The 23,330-nt window shown below is 40.3% G+C and overlaps 1 protein-coding gene across 5 annotated transcripts in view; it reads right to left on the bottom strand.

The window, feature by feature from the left end:
* The window catches only part of GRIA4 (glutamate ionotropic receptor AMPA type subunit 4), a 215,653-nt gene that overhangs the window by 15,145 nt on the left and 177,178 nt on the right, over positions 1-23,330 (bottom strand). For 3 of the 5 annotated variants that reach the window (XR_009274416.1, XM_058800332.1, XM_058800333.1), the window contains exon 14: positions 2,342-2,456. The exons of the other annotated variants lie outside the window; for them this stretch is intronic. Coding sequence is in view for 2 of the 3 variants with exons in the window: in XM_058800332.1 (XP_058656315.1) it covers positions 2,342-2,456 (115 nt within the window). In the remaining variant the exon portion in view is untranslated. The remainder of the gene's footprint in view (positions 1-2,341; positions 2,457-23,330) is intronic. 5 annotated transcript variants of the gene reach the window in all.

Below are 23,330 nucleotides of genomic sequence, written 5' to 3'. Positions count from 1 at the left end.
CAAAGCCCTGCAGTTTAAACTGGAGCTGCTAAAAAAAGCTTCTTTTTAAATTTGTACAATAAAAGAAGTATTCTTAACCTTCTTAAGAAGGTAAGAACTTAGTTCAGGACTTGTTGGCAGTTATCAGGTTTACTAAGGAAATGCATAGTGTCCTGGTTATTCCAGTAATGATAATTTGCTAGCAGAAAAGAAATAAAATACATAGAGCTCCATTAATTCAGTAGAAAGGGTTTTGACTTCAATTGATCAAGAGTGTTTCTGAGCAAGGAAATGAATTGTACAGATGATAAATGGCTAAGTTACCCTTTGGGCAATCAGCCTGGCTGTAGTTTATAACCCAGGATCAGATGCAGCTGCAATGCAGAGTTTGAGAAGCGTGGGATGCCTGCTCACCTGCACGATGTGATGTGCTTGGTTCCACCCAACGTGGCCAGTGTGGGCACATGATAGACCTGGAGCTTCCCAGGACCACTGGTACTGCCCGCTCACCCAGCTGTGCCTGGGAAAAACTGCGGCAAGAAACAGGCCCAAGGCCAGATAAATGCTCCTGGCAGGCTGGGTATAGTCCCAGAACCATGGATTGAGCTCCATCATGTTCTCCATCCTTTGCTAACACTGTCCTGCCCACCACACTGCATCCTGAACTGTCTGTGTCACCTGCTGCTTATTTCCACTGGCAATGTGTTCCTTCCTCCCTCCTGCATTCACAGCTCCTCTGTTTCTCCATGAACCACACTCCTTGCCCTTCTTTTCTACTTTTCCCCCCCAACTCCTTTTTCTGTCACTTTCTACCACACCAAACTTGCTCCTTCAGCACTTCCAGACATTTCCCTGGTGAAGCCCTGTGTGTCCCTCCACCATGAGCTGCTCCCTTTTCCCTGCTTTATGACTCCCAGCACCTGTGGCTGGTAATTAGGGAAAGTAAGTTAAAAAACATCCTTAGTTTTCTATCTAACTTTCATCTCACTTTGCAACTACTGCAGGTTTATGAGGAGGATATTCTAAGAAAATGTAAGTATTTTATTGATTTTATCCTCTGCCTGTGATATTAAAACATAATAAATAAATAAATACTCCTCCCCCAGTAATGCAAAAGCTCAGGCTTGAGTAGAGGTAAGTTCTATCGGGTCTAATATATCTGAACATTTTGGAAGAGAAAATAGAGACCATTTTTGAAACTGTGACTGCTGGCAAGCAGAGCGGTGTGGGGAAAAATAGGTAGAGCAGCAGGATTGCAGGCAAAGTGAAGAGGATTAGGAGACCAGTTCTGGGTGAGTGCAGAACAGCCCAAGGGATGGTCCCTGAGGCCAGGACACAGCACAAAAGAGCAAAAGGACTAAAGAGGGAGAGAAAATAGTAAGAAAAAATATATGTAGGCAACTGTAAAGAAAGCTACATAAGCTGTGTATGACAAATCAATCAAATTTAATCATCTCTATCTGACTAGCTCTGTGCCTGCACAACTACCTGTGAAGCATTCTCTAATATATTGTTCACACACAAGCACATAAATAAATATTATTATACGCTGCCTGGAACAGAAGGGGTATTTTTAATACCTCAATTTTCCCCCACTTCACTGTCTTCCACATTTTTGCTTCTTTTCAGCACCAGGCAGTTTCTCAAACAAAGCTGTGAGGCAGCAAGGAAGAACTGGTGCTGGCCATATGGAAGACAGAAGAATGCAGTAAGAATATGAAGCTGTTAACACCTCAGCCTAGCATGCAGCCTAAAATTCCTGTCCAATAAATTCTGGCAAATTATGCCTAGGGAACCACCATGGATTTCAGTTTGCTGAAAAGATATCAGCAAATGTCAGTATGAAGATATTTTATCTGAAATTTGTCTTCCTATTTTGGATACTTGTGAAAATTGTAGTTTGTACCAGTATTGTTTGTGTCAACAATGGATCCCTGAGCCTGGACCATACATTAAATTACCCCTCAGAGATAGTCACACTGATTTTTTTCCCCTTTTCCTCTAATGTCACTGAAAAATATTTTTAGTAGTATCACATAATAGGAAAAAAGTCTTAGCTGGTGAGCAGGCTTCAGAAGGTATTTAACAAGCTTGGAAAAGGCTCACCACAATTTCAGAAGATACATGTTTCTGAAAATTGGTGACGGATCTCATCCCAGAGACCATTTATGAGTTTCCCTTGGGGTGCTTTAACAAATGCAAATATTTTTGCTTTTACAGTAATTGCATACACCTCGGTTTCAGCTGCAGAACCAGCAGTGCTGTGCTACTGGTGAAGCTGTTTGGCGGCAGGTGAGACCCCAGCAGATGCACCAATTACTTCACATACTGTTTACCCGCTTTTGGTGACATTGAGGCTAACCTTGGAGTCACCTCCCCCGCTGCCACATTCTCCTTTGTCGTACCACCATTTGTTTTTCAATTTGTCCAAGAGGCCTTGTTCATTCAGTTTTAAAACTGCGAGGTTAACAGCATTTCTTGAAACGATAAAACATATTTTGTAAGAAACTGCACAGCTGTTAAGATGTTAGAAGGAATGAGGACTTAAGCTGTTTATAAGCTTGATCCACACACTAAATAAACCTCTCATTTCCATATTTCAAAGCCCTTGGCAGCACAAATAATTGTGGTTACTTCCAAATGTGAAAAATGTGTTTCCAGTTCTAGAAACGATTTTCAGAACAGCTTGGATTTTAATGCAAAAATTCTATCAACCAACTCAAACTATTTTTGCAAATTGATGATAAAACTCTGTCTGGAATTAAAAACTATTTACACAGATTTATTTGAATCTATATTTAAAGTGTGGGCCCAGGCTGTTTTTTCAAGCAGATGAGAAAATGCATCCCCATGTACTAAAGAGGCAAGATCCAGACTGCCTGTGCTAGATGCTGCCAGTCGCCGTGTCACTGCAATTCTGACATGTAGCACTTCTGACTGATCCTGCATGAGCTAAGGATTAGGGCTCCAGGAACAGGCTGTGGGAGGAAGAGGACTAACAGCTCACACACTGACAAAGACGCTGTCCAGAGCCAGTCAATAGAAAGCACTGTACAAAAGTGTCCAGAGGTCCGTCTGTCTGTCTGTCTGTCTGAAATCCTGCTGCTGGCACATCTGTGCATATGGGATGCAGGCTCTAGGGTCCTGCTCCCTTTGCACATTAGAGGCTTGGCTGAAAGGCAGGACCTGGGGTCTAGCTTAGTGCCATGACTCTAGGGACTGCCCTGCTCTTCTGGGAGAGCACCCTGTGTCCCAGCCCAAAGAGCACCTGAGGAATGAGAAGGAAGGTGGTGATGAAGGGTGTCTATGCTAGGGAAACATGGCCAAACTGAAGTTCAAGCACTGCTGGAAGAGAAAAGCTAGCCAGTTAGTTAAGTGCTGAGAGATAAGAAGGTATTTTGGACATCCTGAGGGCCCAAGATACAAAGAGATTTTTTGGACATCCTGAGAACTTTTCTCTGGAGAGTTTAACATGTTATGCTACCAGCGGATGAAAGACAAATCCTGCTTTGCTAGCAACACAGTGGCATGGGCACAACAGACTGAAAGGGGTTCTGTGAGCCTGGTGTCCTCCATATCATGTTTAAATGCTCTTTTTTTTCAGATGAGAGAGACTTTGGATCTGTGCAGGCAGAGGGGCACTGCCAACATGAAGGTTAAAGCACAGAACCACTGCTTCTGTAGGAGTTCAAGGCTGCTGGAATTGTACTGGAATTCAGCCACGAACTAGGACACAGCTGGTCCTATGATGCAGTTTCTTCTGTGCTCACAGGTGTCCCTTTAGGTGTCCAGAGCATCAGGATTGGATGGCAGCAGTTGGACAGTATAGACCACCATACAAACCTGAATGTAAGGTATTTGGATTTATGATAGTGACTATAGCCAATATAACATTTTAAAATCAGTTGATAACTAATCTTGCCAAGGTATTTATGCAGCCTTCATCATCTCCAAAGGAAACTTTGCCCTTGTTTAAATGTACAGCTTCCTATCTGTATTATTACTAGGACCCTAAAGAGTCACATACCCTAATGATATACAACTACATCAGTATCAGTAAAATTGTATCTTCCTATTTTTATGTCCAGAGGTTCTTCTTGCATCCATGCCTATGAGAAATGTACACTCTCTCTGATGGGTGTCTGCCCAGGCTCTCGTGTGGCTCTGCAGAGGCACGTGGAGCAGTGGCACAGTTCATCTCCAAATTACTTGAGAGGTGTCAGTAGCTTACCTACTGCTCTTTGGGGATGATATGGGGTTGAGAAAGATGGGAGTTTCTCTCTCTGAATTTGTTTAATGCTCTCAAGATCTGTCTGTCAGGACTGAGTGGGATATGACAAGAACTATGACTGTCAATAACATTCTCATTTCAACAACGAGAGGATGCAACACCTTCAAAGCACTCAGAGAAGGGTCAGGAAGTGATCCTCTGGCATCAGGGTTCTATCAAATTATATGGCACTAGAAGACACTGGGTTTGTGATTCAGCCTCTCTAGAGGTGGCTGATCTCTCATCTCTGGGGGTCCTTTCTGGTCTTGGAATGTAAATTTTTTCTCTTATTAAGAGAGGTATCTTCCTGGCAGCCAGGTTCAGATAATGGTACTTCATAGCTTATGGAGAGCGCTTTACTACTCTGGCCCATCTGTGGGACAAATGTCAGCTTCAGGGCAAACTTTTACTGTCTTCTGGTAACAGCTTTTCATAAAGCTCCTCCTGGATGAAAGACAAGTCCTTGCTGGCTGGTCATGAAATTTGGAAACTACTTGTGTGTAGATCTGATGTTCCTTAACTTCGCTGCAGTTAGATTTACATGAGATTTTCAACAGAGATAAAGTGATTGCTTATCTGTCCCTGAAAGTGAGAACTTCAGGCTGTAGTGGGAGTGATAACAGACTGCTCTTGGTGGATAAATCTTTAAGGGGAATTTAGCAGCCAGGCTGACAAATGTGATTTTGTGTAAGTGCTCTAATTATGGTTCACACTCCAGAGGGAGAAAAGCAATTGCAAAATTGGAATGAAATTGTTCATTTGTCCCTTTTGTTCTTGGAAGCAATTGCTTTTGAATCAGTCATATTTACTACAGACTTTTCATACTCAGCTTTTCATTACAAAGCCTGTGCTGTCAGTCTGTTTGCCCCTTCAGAAAGGTAACTGTATGGCCAGCCTTGCCACTTAGAGAGATTTCCAGTACACTAAATAGAAATGTTACCTTTTAAGGACATGGGGACTGGGCCATACATGAAAGATGATCCTGGAAACACATTTCTTTGATGCTGAACAACATTACTTATTCTGAAAATTGCTTAGATATATATCTGGAGCCTGCTGTCTACAAAGTCAATGTCAAAACTCCTTCTCGCTTCAACAGGATCCAAACCAAGGTCTAATTTAATGTTGCTATGTTGAATTGTCACAGCGGGCAGCAATAACACAAGCAGCTGCTTTGACAGTTCTACAGATGCAGGCAGGAGTGATCACTCCCATGAAAAATGAAATGTATCTCAAGGAATATCACTAACTCTCAATTCAACAAGCCACTTAATCTCAGTCTGATTTTAAAGCAGATGGGAAGCCCTATCAATCTGTCTATCTGAAAAAATCATCTTCAAACTATTTCCTCTGAGCTGTAGTCTCTCAAGTGTGAACATTAAAGCTCACCAAATTAGACAAAGTCCTTATGCTAATGTTCTTAGAAAGGGTTTTTCTTTTCAATCTTTATCTTATTTTGGGTGAAGATGTTACTTGATAATTTACAACTTCTTTTTCAAGTTAGTCTACTTACACCTTTCACTTGGATATTCCAAGCTGAATTAAAAGCAACTAGGTGATGTCTTTGACAACTAACATAAGTTTTCATGTTTAATTTTCATGTTGAAGGGAAAGAGCTTTCTCACTTGCCAAATGTTTAAATTTATCTTTCAAAGCATTAAAGATTATCAAGGAAAATTTTCCCACAATCATTTAGAAAAGCTGCAGCTGGTTGATAGTAATCCTAGAGTAATAAATAAATGAATGAAACCCATTAATGAGAGGGTTATTTAGCTGGGTTATTAGCCATATCCATAGACAGTTTCACAGCACAACAGAGAAATGAAAATAAAAAGGATGAAGAAGTAAATGTGGATTTAAGCTGCAATCATCACTCTGAAATTAAACTGTATTGTTTACAAATGTAACACATTATTGTCCTCATCACGTCTAGTAGGCCATGTAAAACCAGGTTAGTTTCACACTGCTTTCTCTGTTGCTTTGTTATCCAGGTGCACCTCAACATGTGGAAATAAATAATTTCCCTCTGGTTAACAAAACACAGAGAACCTTTGCTCAACTCTGCTGTACCTCCCAGGTAGGTTATAACTGAGAGCCTAAAACGTGCAATGGTGACTGCATTGAAAATTATACACCCAGACCTCAGAGCCAGGCTGGATCACCCACACTCATCCTAGACAGTGCTTTGTTCTGCCACAGAGGAAGGCATTTGGAAACCTGAGTCTCCATGGCAGAAACTTTTCTTTCATCTTAAAAAGTAGGACTGTATCCGCAATAGCACACTTAATCTTAAAAAGTAGGACTGTATCCGCAATAGCACACTTAGCCCAAACTCCCACTAAAGACAGCGTATTCCTCAATAAAGGAACTGGCATCTTTACAAGAGTCAGGGTTTAATAGTAGAAAGCAGGCAAGGCCTTTCATATTTGACTCTTAGTCCTTGGTGTCACTGCACAGTCCTGCCTCTTCCATTACTCTGAAGAAAACAGTCTTTGCATGCAGTAGTCAAGCCAGATCAGACAAACTGCAGCCCTCACTTCAAAAGTACTTGGGTGCATGGACAGTGATTTCAATGCATGGATCACAGCTATTTTAAATGAGTCTTTAGAATTACAGTATGAAAAATGTGATAAGAATGAAATAATTTTTGCTCATTTAAAATCACTGTCCATGTCCTTATAAATAAACGGCAGTGAGAAGTTTAATACATTAATAAGTATCCCTTTTTTTTTCAGAAGAGCCTATCTGTGCTGTAGATACACCTTTCACAGTCATCAAAAGATGAAATTACACAGACAGATGACAAGGGGACTATCCAGTCCCTTGCAAAATAACCTCAGTGATTTCAAACAGATACCTCATTTGTTACCCAAAAGAATTGCAGCAGGGTGTTTGCCCAAAGCCCAGGGAAGCCAGCAGAGAGGTTTGCTTTGACTTCTCAGGAGTTTGGATCACAGTTAGCAGTGGTTAGCAGTTGACCCATCTGTTGCACTTCAGTCTCTAAGAAGCAGCGAGGGAGGCATGCAACAAATGACCTGAACAGCATGGTGCACCACACTGTGGTACCCAGCTCATGTACATGCTCAACCACAGGAGGGGTATTTCCACAGCTGATAAAGACACACAAAGGTTCCTGCACCACAAGGGAACGAGATAGAGGTCCAGGCTAGGGACCACCACGGCCAACATCACAAGCACTGCTGGAAATCTGAGACAGTCATAGCAGTACATCATGAAAAGGGACACAAAATTTTGCCTATTGCAACACTTTCAACATCAATTTCAGCACAGGAACTCATCACCCCTTAGAAAACAGGAACTAAAACATGAAATGCATTCTGCTCAGTAAGATCAACTAATGCCCAGAGCTTGAATACACACAATACATAAAAAAGGCTCTCTCCAGCCTAGTTAGGGTGAATATCTATCCAGATGTATGTACACTTGTATACAAATATGTATACTCTCAGCCACAGCTGCTTTTCATTTAAGTAATTCAGTTCCCAAAATATCTGGATGCACCATGGTTCACAGGATGGGTAGAAAGCACCACCCATCTGCACCATTCAGCATCATTCCAAAATGCAATTCCAAGGACTCAGCCTTGGCCTGGTTCATGGAGACTGCCTCCATGAAGTACAGTCTCAGAATATCCACTTTTGAATACTAAATACTGAATACTGGCATAAAGGCACAGACAGGTACCTAAGCACTCATTACAACCAAGGCAGGATCTCTGCTGTAGGCATTTAATAACAATATTTTAGCAGCCAGTAGAGCTTTGCCAGGAAAACTTAAATGTCTTAGCTATTTAAACAGCTTTGACATTTTCCTGAATCCCTTTCCTGCACTTAGTCTCATAAATCCTGTGTAACTGGTGTGTTAGATAGCAAAAATACTTCCCTGCATCCTGGGCAGATCCTTAGCACAGTTCTGCAGTTACCATCACAGGCGGCGGCACTGTTGTCTCACTTCCAGAGCTGGGGATGTTGTTCACTTGCAATAATGAATGAACAAGATGTGCAAAAATAACGTGACTCACTAATGAGACCCTACATACACGAAGAGAGCCTTGTTTAAATTGCAGCCATACTGTACAGCCCATTGTCCCAGAAAGGCTGGGGCCACTGCTGCAGCTGAGGAGTCAAAAGCACAGCAGAGACCCCAACCCTCCAAAAGGCTTTTCACAAATCATTCCCACAAGGGATTTCAAAGTCTCAGAAACACTCAGTCACTTAGAAGTTACATGGTGCAGAGAGATGTCATCTCTGGTTAACCTCAGGCTGTCTGAACATATAACAAAGTTCAACAAGGAATACTGAAGGTCATATGAACAAAGCTCCATATGTGAGGTAAGGACCAACTGGCAAAGTACAGGCTTCCTTTCTACTAGGATAAAATATATGACCACATTGTCCTATAATTGTTGCTCATATACTCCTATATAACTGCTGCCTGTAAAGAAGGAGGTAACAGCAAACATGGGAAGTAAAACCACAGATGTACAGATGTGGTGGTGCATCACCACTGAAGGAAAAGCTTTCCTGGGACTGCAGTATCACAGCCAGTGTTGGCAAGTGATGATGTGTCCCAAGCAACCCCAAGCTCATTTTCTTCCTTGCACTGTGGATGTCCTTCCCTGCAGCTACCCTGCAGCTGGTGCAGCCATCATGCAGAGTGGCCCCTGGGCACTCCTGGAGGGCTTCCTCCTGCAGGACAAGGCAGAGAGGGTGCTTGGTGAAGCCAAGGTCAGTGACCTCATTTCAGTGATGTGAATTCAGCTATTCTCTCGTGATCTAATCTGTTTCCAGCCCAGGTGGCTTGGGAAGAGGAGGCCACAGCTGCCAGGAGCTTCTCCTCACCCCCAGCCTAGCGCTTCCTGCATGCAGCTGAGGATCTGTCTTAAAAGTGCTTAGCAAAACACAAGTGGGTGCATTTTTACAGCTTGTGTATATCATCCATTCAAATAAATTTTAACAGGAAAAATTAAAATGCAACCTTACCAAGCAAAAAATTAAGACCTGCACATCTTTTGAGCTGTTTATTTTATCCCTGTTTTGAAAAGCACTGATGGCAGATTGTAACATGACACAAATGCAGTGTGGTTTAAGGGTGTTTGACAATTCATCAGAGAAATTAAGTGCAAAGCTGCATGGCACTGCTGAATATGTTTAATAAATTAGGAATGAAACAAGCACTCTGTTAATGAGGAAGATGTAGCCAAAGCTTACATCACTGTGTACTCAGAAGGCTTGAAAGATCAATAACATAAATATTAAAAAGAAGAGCTAATGCCTGAACATTTTTACAAGAAAATGATCTAAACTTTAAAGACAAAAGACCTGCCTGCTTTGAAAACATGTCCTCTTAAACCCATTTAAGACCTTACAGGGGAAATATTTTTACTGGGATTTATAAAGGTTTGCATGCTGTCACATTACTTGTATGAAAAAACCTGTATTCAAATACTGAAGCACAGGAGTCATCAAAACATTTTCACATGTTAGTTCACACAAAATAGAGTCCTTGGCACTTGCTGTCACAACTTGGCCAGCATTTATATTAAATAAAGAACTGCTAGTATTCTTGTTGTGAGTCTTCATAATATACTAGCTCTTCTCCAGTGGGTCTCTCAGGCTTTTCTGCTAAGCTTCTCCATTTTTATATTCATGCTGATCAAAGAAAGGACGTGATCAGACATCTCAGCAGAATGCTCAGGTCCAGCTCAGGACCTACCAGAACAGTGAATGCCTCCCGAATTCCATCTTGCAAAATTCACATACCCCTGCCCTGAAGAATTGACTGGACTGTAAAAAGCCAAAGTGTTGCAAGAAAGCTCTGGGCAGGTTCTGTGCTGCATTAGAAGCTGAAGCCTTTTAAAAACATTATTTTAAAATCCCCTGTCCTAGTGCACTTAAAACACCTCTTAAAGAAAAATATATCAAAATATTAGTCAAACAATAAGAATAAAGTATTTTTACAAGAATGTATGTTTATTCCTATCTATTTAGAGATGGGAAATTTACAGCAGTGCTCAGATACTTTTCAATTGTTGTTAATTAAAATAAGTTAAGCATTCTTCATTTAGCCATCCAAATAAGATGGTTAATTTCCAGGGCCAGTGAGTATTTACAGCTTCTATGGATATCCCAAGTATAGTACATGTTTAGTTCCTCGAGCTGAGCTTTGTAAACAAATATGAGCCAAACTGACACCTTGAGGATCAGCAGGAGTTCCAATTAATGGGAGACCCACTGCTGCTAAAAATTGCCACAGCTACTTTGAATTCAAAGAGGTTCTGACAATTTACACCAGCTAGAGGTCTGATGACTGTAGTTTAAAATATTTATATAGATTGAAAGCTGTTTTGCAGCAAGATATTCCAATTACAGTATGCAAACACTTCTTGGCACAAGCAATCAAATATATATTTTGCCTGTGTAAAAACAACAGCAGTTGACCTGCGATTGCAACTCAGCTTGTTTCTCTGTTTTACACAAAGCTTTACAGTAAATAAAAAACACATAAAATTGTCCCTAGAGAAACTGTTCATATTGGTTCAGTACACAGTCTTTAGCAGCAGCAGAAATTCTAGTTTCTCCCAACTCTGAACTATTTTAATTTTTGCTAACAACTACCTAATCCTGTTGTCATTGAGCAGTGCATTTTTTTTTTAAAGCAAAATTTTTCTTGCTGGTTCTAGCATAAGCAGGATTATGTGAATAGGCTGCTGGACTCCAACACCTGCAAGTCAGAATACATGTTTTAAAGGTGTAGAATTATAGAGACATAGAATAGTTTGAGTTGGAAGGGACTTTAAAGATCATCTAGTTCCAACTCCCCTGCCACAGGCAGGGATACCTTCCACTAGACCAGGGTGCTCAAAGCCCCATCCAATCCAGCCTTGAACACTTACAGGGATGGGGTATCCACAACAATGCTGGGTAACCTGTGCCAGTGTCTCACCACCCTCAACAAATCCCTCACTTCTGTGACATTTTTCAAAAGTGTCTGAGCACCAGTGTAGCACTGACTCCATGCTGCAGAACCACTCTCAATATAAGCTTAGCTCACTGCCAAGAACCTCAAAACTCTCTTTCACCTCAGAAACATTAGCAACCCTGAGCTAAAGGAAGTAAAAACCATTTATGGTTTTTACATAGTTGAAACTGTGGAAAGAATTTACAGTAATATTTTAAAAATTGATATGTGTAAAGTGAGCATGTATAAGTGCATCCCTCTCCCCCACCAATACATAATGCTTTCACCTCTGGTATGGCTGGCAGAAAGCTTTTTGCTTTTTATGCCTTAGGTGAAGCAGATATCAATTCATAGTTTGGTTGCAGCAAGATGTTTGGATACTGTTTCACCTGCCTCTCCAGTAACTCCTAAGTTCAGGGTCCCCCAGCTGAAAGAAAATGAGGGTATTGGCACAGACAGGTCGGGGCTCCATGGCAAAGCACAGCATGTGGTTCAGTGCCAGGCACAGGTTCCATCTGTGTTGGATAGGCACTGCTGAAAGCAGGGAGTAGCAGCTTGAGGTGAGGGTCACAGCAGTGAAGATCTATCATGCCTCATGCTGTCCTGCTCCTCTCCCACTTAGACTGCATTAGTGTAAGCCTCTTGCAATGACATTCTGTTTTGTTACCCAGGCATATGTTGAGACTCCTTATGTCTCTCCATCTCAAGAAAAAGCCAAATGCTGCACAATTAATCTTATTGTTTTGCAAATGGATGATTTAACAGGACTGAAAACATTATTCATGATTACTGATCTTGGCCAGAGGATTTAAATTTTCCTTTTTATAATATCTTAATAATATTTGTAAGGACTTTAAAATATATGTTTCTGAATGCCACAGAAGGACTATTTTCACCCAGAATGAGTCTAGGAAAACATATCTCTTTTGGATGCAATTCAGTGCTTATTGAATAGAAATATGGTGTGGTTCCTTGTAACTTAGAAAGCTGTTCCTTCTTTACATCCACCTCAATCCATTTGATATCACTGATGGATTACCAGAGAGCTTATTAAGATCACTGACTCTGGCTACCTGATGCAGAGGAAGATTTTACTACATCAAAATCTTCCAGAGCAAAGCAGGTGGCAGCTGTTGCAGCAGCTTCTAATTTTTCATTCCATTCAACATGTCCCAGCAGTGGCAGAAATACTGTACCTTTGACTGAGCATTTCACAGCTTTCCTCTGCAGGAAGACCCAGTCCTAGGTTGAATCACCTACCCAGAAGAAATGTTACTGTGACATCCAAAAGGAGTCAGAACTTATTGCTGAATCTCACTACAAATCATGGAAGATTAAATATCCTGCTGGACTAACTGCAAATATTAGGTCTTCAGGTTCCTAACCAGCCCCATATCTCAATGCGCTATATAAATGTATGTTCTATTTAGTGGGTAGCAGGGGATAAAAACAAATGCAAGATTTTAGTGCAGTATTGAGCATACCTGGTACTTTTGCAGATTTGGTTCTAATCTGGCAATATTTGAAAAGATTTCACTCTCAGAATTCTCCAATTTTTCACTACTGTAAGGGTAAATCTACCATTTATGAACATACAATAATGGCTGAGAGGAGCTACATCTGAAATGGTCTTTGCCTGTTTTCTACTCCTTATGATATGTTGATGTATTTTCCTTCTTGCAAGCATCAGGATCTCACAAGAGCACCTGATTAGTGTAAGATGTCTTTAAGACTCAGATATGGCAGAAAAACATCAGGAGTCACAGTGGAGTGACTTCTACAAGTAAAAGTCCTCAACTGAGCATCTCTGCATGCCTTTTCCATGAACTACTTTATCGTCAGCTTATGATTCTCCATAAAAAGTGATAAAAATCCTCTATCCTAGCTAATATTTCTGAGATGTCCTCAGAGAAGAGTCTTACAAAAGGAGTTTCATTTAACCACTTTCAGAGTGACAGATACAGGTACCTGTGGCAAGAGCTACAGTGAAAGAAAAAAACCCAACTTCTGCCATCTTCCCAAAGCTGCATTTGGGAGAAAAAAAAAAAAAAAGTGCTACTGCTGTTCCCAGGAATTAATGGAGTAGCCACATTCAGTTGAATTCATAAAAAGAAGCACGGCTAACAAGTCAAAGGAGGTGATTCTACCCCTCTACTCCCCTCCTGTGACTACCTCCATCCAGATCTAGGGACTCCAGCACAGGAAGGACAGGGATCTGTTAGAATGGGTTCAGAGGGCAGCCAAAAAATGATCAGAAGAACGGAGCAGCCCTCCCATCAGAACTGGCTGAGAGAGTTGCCATTGTTCAGCTTGAAGAAAACTAGGTTCCAGGGAGACCTTATTAAGGCCTTTCAATACTTTAAGGGAGTTAATAAGAAAGATGGGAACAAAGCTTTAGAGTGGGCCTGCTAAAACAAAACAAGGAGCAGTGGTTTTCAGCTAAAGGAAGTCAGATTTAGACTAAAATAAGGTAGACTTAGTCTACGTATAAGGAATAGATTTCTTAGAAAAAGGATGGTAGAACATTGGACTAGGTTGTCCAGAGAGGTGTCTCATTCCTGGAAACATTCCAGATCAGGCTGGACTGAGCTCTGAGCAGTGCAGTAGGGTTGGACTAGATGACCCCTAAGTGTTTCTTCACACCCAAACTATTCTGTGACTCTATGATTTTGTGGTTCTATTTATGTCTATATCTTTATTTTAGGAACAACCACATGCTTGTTCTGTTCCTAAGGTATTGTTCCTAACTTTTTGACTTGTCTGGTTAGACCTTTCAGCCACCAAGCCCTAATCTCACCTTAATGAGAATGAAGCATGATATGACTGCAAAGCCAATCAAATATATATTTGCAGCACTAAAAGGGCTACAATACAAGCAAGCTCTTCAATAACTTTTTCCTAGTAAGAAAAGCTTACTCCACATGGGAAAGCTGTAGGGCAAAACTGCTGTTTGCTTCAGAGGGAATTCATCCACTGACATCAATGTCCATGAAGTTATTAATGAAACGTTGCCACTATGACAAAAGCTATTGGCAGCACAGAAATCAGGATGGATTATTGACTTTTATGGCCCCCAGAAACAGATCACTAATTCATGAGATTTGTACAGTTCATACAATTTTTGGCAGGTCTAAACTTAGACTGAAAAGAGGCATGAGGGATTTCTGTAACATTACATTCATGCTTCTTTGTGCCTCCATACTGAGTTTTTTCATAAAGGCAATAAATGGAAAGATTCCAGCTAAGACTCGTTTTCTTAAGCTTTAGTCCAATTATGGTGCAAGCACTTTGAAGTTCATTACTTTAATTAGAAGGAGAGACTGAAAGACAAAAACAGGGGAGCTATTTCCCAGGTGGGAACTGGAGCTGCAACTGCAATGCAAAGAATAAAGAGCACTGCATAACTTGTGCCCTAGTGACATGCTGGCTTGTGTTTTGCCTAATGGCAGATCAATACCATACAAATGAAGCAATTACAGTTGTGCCACATAAAGCTTTATTTGGTCAGCAGCCAAAATGGGGATTAGCTGGAAGAGTTCCTAGGACTTTCTGTCTAAATATTATTGCAGAAGTTAATGAGGAATATCTGATATGCTTAGACAAACATAATCAGTGCCAGCAACCAGATGAGATGGTTGGTCCAATAGCCAGTGTGCTGATAATTAAAATGCCCTGAAGCCAGCTGAACAGCAGCCCAACATCAGGTGAAATGATCACAAGGGCAATCCAATCCCTCTGGCAACCAGCTATATGATGTCACCATCAATACATCCATGCACACAGCAGCAAACTCTCCACCTTCCTCCAGCATGGAAACAGATTCCGCTCAAGCACAGAGCACCTTCACTTTTGCACAGCTCTGTGTCCCTATACTGCCACTGGTGGTGGTGAAGGAAAGGCCACAGTTAGCTTAGTACAACGATTCTGCCATGACTTTACTATGTCCCACTCATTCTCATCCACTACACCACCTGGTCCAGTAGTGGAGGTGTCCCTGCCCATGGCAGGTGTTGGAAACAGATGATCTTTAAGGTTCCTTCCAACCCAAACCACTCTCTGAAATGCAAATATAGCAGCTCTCAGACCAACTGGACCAAGCACTATCACATTGATACAGGAACACCTGCTTGTAATGTTTCAAATACAAGCAGCCAGGCTACAGAGAAAACACAGTACTAAAAGTACTAATAAATATCCACAGTGGTCATGGAGATACAAATAATGTATTACTGTTGTCCTGAACACATGTCCATGTGCCGATTTTAATTAAAAAAGCCATACAGAGTAGGGTCCAGTGGTGATGGAGATTTCTGCCATTGCTTCTTAAATGGAACACAAAACATGTGGTCATAGACCACAAACTGTTTCAGAAACCATTAGCTGAAGTTACAATTTCCCAGTCACTTTCTTTTCTTGTCAGTTTCTTTGACCAAAGACACTGAGAAATCTACCACCATGTTTATCCTGACGCACACACCTCCATGGATTTGAAATAATCATAGAAACATCTGGAGTGGGAATGGGCTTCAACTATCCACAGCACAATAAACACAATGCTATTAATCTTCACTATTCCTCTGAGGCTGATGGGCAATTGTCATTACCCTCAATTTGCAAAGGTGAATCTGAAGTACAGATCTCCTTCAAGACTCCCAGGAAATCTGGGCAGGGTCATTAAATAAGCTCACCAGTATGACATGACTTCAGGCAATCAAACTTCATTGCTTCTCAGAAATCTGTGTCTTTTCAGGCAACTATTCATGGAGAATTTATCCTTCTGGTTTCCCAGAGATGGATTAAGCCTAAACTTCTGTGTGTTTCCTTGATTCAGTCCTTAACCACAACATACTCCTAATTTTTCCTGCCAAAAGTGGGAGACAGCCAACCTGAGTGACTTGACTCCCATAACAGAATCTTCCACATTTGACCCACTCAGTAGTCCCAAAAAAATCCATGCTGTCAATCACTCAGCAGCTAAATAAAGCTGCTTAGGAAGTTAACTGCTCCTTTTTCCCTGGCAAAGAAAAGGTACGAAGCACTGTCACTTACTTCACGGACTTCAAATTCTCTCACTCTATTTTGCTTTTCCAGCAAGAAAGTTTTATTCAGATGGGAATGATCTGCTTGACATTTAATTCACAGAAATTGTAACTAAAGCCTAATGGACAGGAGAAGACCTTCTACAAAGCAGAAAACATAAACATCACTTTCCATAAGCTACTACAACTTTCCAAATACTCCTGAAGCTCCAGGAGATTCAATGTGATGAAGATATCCTTAACATAGACATAATTTTCGAAAAGGATCATCGTACAGTGTAGTCTGGAAAGTGCCTAAGGAGTTTTCTGGTCCAACCTCCTGCCCGTACAAGGGTTGGTCCTGAGGTCAGATCAAACTGCTCATGGCTTCAACCAGTCACATTTGTACACTCCCAAGGATGAAGCCTGCACAGCCACTCTGAGCAGAGTGTCACTGTCAGACTGCCCTCAGGCAGTCAGGGGAAGTAGCTCCCCCCTACATCCAGTCTGAACTTCTCCCCTTTCATTTTATGTTCGTGGTCACCGACCTTCCTGCCCTACTTTGCTGTGAAGAGTCTGGCTCCATATCCTCGAAGACCCCCACGCAGACACTCTGGGATGCTCCTAAGATGCCCCAAAACCATCTCTGCTCCAGTCTAAACAAGTCCAGCTCTCCCAGATTCTCCTCATCAGAGAAGGTCCAGATTCATATCCAGCTCTATCTTGATCATCTTCCATGAAATAGGTTCAATTTATTGATGTTTGTCTTAAGTGAGGAGGCCAAAACAAAAAAAGGATGTTGTGTTCTACATGCAGTCCTAATATTTGCAATTATTTTATCTAATGCAACAGTATCTTCTCTTGTGGCCTACAAATTGGATGAACTAAAAACACTCTAATTGGAAACTGCTTTGGATAATTGCCCACTATCTAAAAGAGATGCCAAAAATAGCAGCCTGCTTATTTAATTGTGACAGGAAAAAAATCCTAAATCCTCAAGAAACTGTGATGACTTTCTGTTCACTTTCAACTACACTTTCAAAGACTGAGCTTGCATTATTTAAACCGAAAAGTCAAAACTAATTGTCAAGTGTTCATGTGGTTTTAAACCAAAAAATATTATCAACAGGTATAGAATATAATCAGAATAGTATCATATAGTGATTAAAATCTGAGGAGCTGGATCTTAGTAAATGCAGAGCATTTGAATGTGGGTGAGTCCTCTAGCTTTGGATAGAAGGCATTTTCTTTTTATTTAAAACCAATGAAGAAATGAGCACACTTCTAAAACCTGTCTTGTCATATTTTGTGTTGCAAGCAATAAAAGGCACCTGTGGAAACCTTAAAATTCAAAATTTTGGTTGAAAATGTAAAAATGTGAAGAATTGTCTAGTAATGTTTACATTAAGGCATATGAAATATGGAAAACTTGAGTTTTCTAGAAAAAGCTGAGATTTTCTGTAGGACATTACTAGATCTCATGAATTTTTCTGTTGGCTTAAGAGTTTTAAGATTCAAAATAGACCTAAATCACACAAACAACACAGCATAAGATGTGTGAAATCAGGTGCCTGCATCCATACCAAAGAATCCAAACATCTAATTCTGCATATAAAAGCCTCTTAAAGACACAGTTACAAATCCAGGGCACATTAAATGGAACCATATCGGCAACAGATTGGAAAGAGCCTGATGTGAAATTATGCTCAGAGAAAGCTGTACATATTCTGGAGGTAACAGATGGGCTGCCAGATGTTGGGGCTGCTCTCACCTGCAGACCTCATTCATTCCTGCTGCTAGTAATGGAAGATCTGGAAGCTAGCAAGGGATCTGGATCTTCCTGCACAGAGATGCTATTCCTGAACAAGACGGGAGAAAAAAAGCATCTAAAAAAGTTATATTTTCTTTGCATGCTGGAGGCAGATTATTATTTTCATGTGTTTTTTTAGAGTAGAAAGAAGTACTTGAAGTATAAAAATAAAATAGCTCTCTGCATCAGGTCAGACTCGGATCCCTTTTATCCAGTTGACTTTTGGCTTTAAAAAACTGCAGGGAAAATTTTAGTCAAACTTTGACTACAGAAAACTGCCAATCCTGCCAAAAACTGTTAAAAGAGAGTCACAACAAAAGAACACATAGCATTGCTTAGCATAATGTGATTTGCTAAAAGATATAGTTAAATAGGAGCTAAATCCTTTTTCAGGCTTGATTTAAGCTTTCACTCAGTGACTTGTTTGGAATAGGAAGCAGAGGAAGGAAAGCAGAAAACGGGAGTAAGGCATCAAGTTATAGAAGCGCAGAGACTTGAGCTAAGGATAACTAGAGATAGTTAAGAAAAAGAGCTCTAGTTTTCATTCTACCTCTTACCACACACAAAGCAGACCAGTTAAGAGGAAAAATTACTGATCATCCACAAGTCACTATTTAATCAAACAATATTTTAAACTTGTACTGTTCAGTGAGATACACATATGGCCATTTGTATTTGGAACCTGAGCTCCTTGGGAGCATTCTGATGATGGGAAAGAGTTGCATTTTAGAGCTGCTGTGTCAAGACACACAGCAGCTTAAATTATACATTAAGACTTCTGAATCTTGTTTTGTGCTGTCAACACCTTTCTACCTTTCATGCTGGGATGTTCAGTCCATAATGCCTACTCTGTCACACACTGTGCCAGTCTGAGATTCTATTCTCAGTTCAAAGCAACCACAAGAAAGAAAACAAACTTTTCTCCCTACTTTTGGTTGGAGATCTCTCGCAAGAATCAAGGCTGCACAAAGACTAAATAGCCATTTTATGTCTCGTGGAGTCCATCTTGTACTTACTGTCAATTGGAAGTGGGCAGTTTTGCAACTATCACACAGATTAATCACAAACTGTTTTTCAGGTGCTATTTGTACCCCAAATGTCATTTCCACAGAGAGGTATTGTTACAAGCTGCTGAGATGCCTTTCAGCAGCCTGCTCCTTTGCTTCAGTCTACCTACAATTTACCTGAACAATTATTATCTTAGTGGGATAGGCCTTTCAGTTGTTGGGAACTGTACCATCAACTTCAAAGGGCAGTTCCTGGGACTTGACACCTAAGCGGCCAGAGAGTTGTAATAAAAAGAAAAGAGAGAAAGAATAATGAGCAGCATTGTTAAAATATAAAGGGCTGCATCTTGCCCTCTGCTGAGATGCTTTGCAAGGGATTGGGGAAATGGCAGGGAAAAGGGCAGGAGAAAATTATTTCTGAAGTGGCAAGAGGCAGCATTTATTTCTCAGGGGATCTATAGATTGGAAACAACCATAACCTTTTGTATCCCACTGGCATACAGTGGGGATTAATCCTTATCAAAGGTTTGTAAAAGTCCAGAAAATCAGTAGGATGTGTGCACAGCAATGGTATCAGTATTTTTGAGACATTATGGCCTTTGCTGATTGTCTGAGGTAAGTTCACTGGTTATACTGGAATATAAGCCCCTCTTCACCTGTCAGAGAATTCAACAGTCTGACAAATTTCATTTGGATAGATCTGTTATTGTGAAGCTCCTATCCTGTTTGCATTCAAACAATTCTGAAACAGACAAGCAAGAAAAGAACTCTGATCTTTTTGCTGCCTTGATTTCTTTCTGTCTGTAGAAAACAAGCCCGTTATTGAACTTTTCCTCGTTCTGGCCCAATGCTTCTGTAAGACAGTAAAGAAATTTTTAGTAATCACTAAATATTGGAATAAGAAATCTCTTGTATAAATAGTTTATAAAACTTTTTTTGAAAAAAGCCTAGTTGTGCTTTTAAGCAAATGCTAAAGCAGAATATACAGAATGGTAGCTTCTCCTTTTACACTGATTATACTGCTAATTTAAAAATACCTATTGCCACTGAAATGTTTAAATTAAAAAAAGAAACCAAAAAAACCCCACAGCCTTTCTATGAAATAGTTTTACTGCTGTTTCCATGCTCTGTTCTTTCACTCCTGTTCAGAAGCACTTCATTTTCTCACTAAAATCCCAAGACTTTCCTTGGAGTAAGGAGCAGGATGACACTAGCAGAGAGGCGCCAGAACCTGACAGTGTGATCAAGATGGGAGCTAAGCTTCTTGGAAGAGTTTTGCCTTCCATCAGTTGCTTCTACTGTTATTTGTAGTGTAGGAAAACAGAAATGGCAGCAGAACAAATTCCTGTGACTTTTGATTTCTCCTCCAAACCACAGAGAGCTTTGTTCAATTATGAATCATCCTTGAAGTCTGAGAGTGAAAACTTCCTGCTAGTGGCAATGAAGAAACAGGCTCTGTGAGGCAAGGCAGGTCAGAGATGGCTCTTTGAAGTACTTGAAAGATAGAGTGATTTTTTTCTCCCCCAGGTCAGAGAAAATTCAGCAAATGCAGCATCATGGACATTAATGACTGGTTTTCTTTCAAAGAGATAAGTATCAGAAATTATCTCAATAGCAATGCTCTTTACTGCCATTTGGTGACTTAAATCAGAATTATTACAATTTCCTTCCTCTGTAAGTAAAAATTGCAAGAATGGGTAAAACTATTTCAAGTAGAAGATTTTGCCTCAATACATTTGCTTGTACATCTTGCAGTGAATATTATTAGTCATCATGAAATTTTCCCTTTTTTTACTGCACCATTTCTGCACAGGGAAGACCCTTATCTTGACTGAAAATTATGAACTTAATCCAGCAGGCATCACTGCGGAACAAAGCAAGTTGGGACTCAAATCTCTGTTCCCAAGGCTTTATATTTACTTTTCAAATAGATACTCTGTTTTTTAGACAGAAATAACCCAGATAACCAAAATTAAGTATGCCTCCCAGGCTCAGCTGAAAGAACAACTTGCTAACATTCATTGTCAGGTTCTCTTCACTGATCTTCTTTTGACCCCTGACTTTTATATTCCTTCTTAAGCAGTGGCCCATTCTCTGCCTTTTTACCTAGTAAGTGTTATTTTCAGTTGATAGAAAACTCAACAAGCTCTGAAGGATCTGACCTGCTTGAGAAATATCTCAGCTATAAGCTTTGACACTGAATGGTAATGATGTGGTAATTCAAGCCTTGCTATGCCTGCAGTGAAGGGAAGTTATGCCTACAGTGAAGGGAAGAATATTATGCAAAGTCATACAGTATGATCTACACCAACAAAAAGGATAATGATTATATATGTATAAAATGCTACAGATCACCTTCTAGTTTTCATATAATTTTGCATCACAGAAAGAAATGATCCTGGAAAATTCTGCTAAGCTGACTAAAATCCTCTTCTTTCAAGTATCAACAGACAGACCCATAACTATGGAGGGGTTTTTGCTTTCTCCAGTGGCCCTTGCTTCAAAAGTGTAGAGGTCAAACGCAGTATTTTCACATCACTCATTTTAATAATCAAACCTCAATTATTCACCAGTTCTTGCTATATCTTCTCAACACTGTATATAAATAACATCAGTTTTGAGGTCCTACAGTGCTTTGCTGAAACAACTCTGTGAATAACACACTGATTAAGGGCAATACCAGGCATTCTGGCAGGAGAAGGGAAATGTGAAAAAAAATCAAACCTGCTTCCTCTGCATCTTTCCTCACTGTCATGGTTGCTTGTCTTCAGAATGATTTGGGGAGGCCTTTATGTGCCAGTGTTGCCAACCAGAAGACAGCTAACCAGCAAAAGAAATACCCATTCTTCTCTCCGAAGTGCCAGAATATGCTCAGAGGCACATGGGCCTCAGATGTTATCAGGATGACCCAACCATACATTACTTTTACCTATTTTGGTACCTTTCTAGAAACAGGGACATGCCACTGATTGAAGAATGCAGCCCAGATCCACAGAAACACCAAAACAGAATAGTTACACCAACAATATTGGTTTAAAAAAAAATCTATAAAGACCTTTGGAAACTGAACAATATAGGGTACACTGAAGAGTGGTCTAGGGAAATGCTTCCTTTATGATACAACACACTTTGTGCAAGGAAGCTTCATTGATGGGAAAAGCCTATTTTTCTAAAGATTCATGGATTTCTGCAGTACAAAACCATTGAAAAACAAAAGTGGAAGAAGTCCTCTGTAGTCCTCTGTCAACAAATGTTGACAGTGTAAAAAATTTGTGTGGCCAGCTTAAACATTTTTCCTAGTTCTTCTCTTACTCAGAGGAAGTCTGTGAATATCATTCCTATTCTTTTGCACACACAAATCCAATCTTCTAGAAAGCATAAGAAACCAGAGAGTGTAATATGTTTGGGGGGAAATGTTTTTACCTATCCTTACAGTTCACTACTGCATAATGACTCTGATGGTTTTCCTACAGAGCCTGGTGTGAATTACCAGATCACTGACCAACAAATCCAGGGTAAAATGAGAACTGGTGTATATCTCAGAATATTATATTAAATTCACAATAAACAGCTTTGGCAGTGAATGATGAGCTTGGAATTCCTTCCATAGTAAGCTCCTTATAGTCTGGTCTACAAAAACATTGAGGACAACATTTGATAAAAAATTAAATAGTCCCACTGGAAGAAACTATGCTATCATAATGCTATTTTCAGGTCAATGAAAACAATAAAAGGAAACATCACTTACCAGAAAAAAAAAAGGGAGGGGTGGAAATATTCCATCCTATGTAAGGTCTGCCAAAATTTTTTATGAATGAGCATGAGTTACTAAAATAAGTTTTCTTCCAACACTAGATTTCTAACGAACCGTACTACACATATCTGTGAAACGCCAAGGTAACTGCCAGCTGTAGTACCACACTGAAATGAAGCAATGGAGGAATGGCAGTTCTACAGATTCACCTCAGGAAAACAAGAAGATGAAGTCATTAAGATGGTAGATTACAGACCCCATGCACACAAAGACTCCCCTCATAACAGATCTTTATCTTATTCCCACAGATTCATTTTTCTTCAAGAAAAACGTCCTTCCACCATAGAACTCTCACTTCTAGGGTAAATCTCTTTCTGGTATTGCACATTACATTATATAAAACAGGAGAATCCATACACTGTTACAGGACAGTTTGGATGCCTTCTGCACCCCAAGCAACCTTCAGGGAGCTCTTCCTTTGCAGGGAATGGAAACTAAAATCTCTAGCTTC

Source organism: Ammospiza caudacuta, chromosome 2 (genome assembly GCF_027887145.1).
Source record: "Ammospiza caudacuta isolate bAmmCau1 chromosome 2, bAmmCau1.pri, whole genome shotgun sequence".
In the NCBI taxonomy this organism is placed as follows: domain Eukaryota; kingdom Metazoa; phylum Chordata; class Aves; order Passeriformes; family Passerellidae; genus Ammospiza; species Ammospiza caudacuta.
Note: the sequence above shows the minus strand (reverse complement) of the source record. Positions and strands in the feature narration are given on the sequence as shown.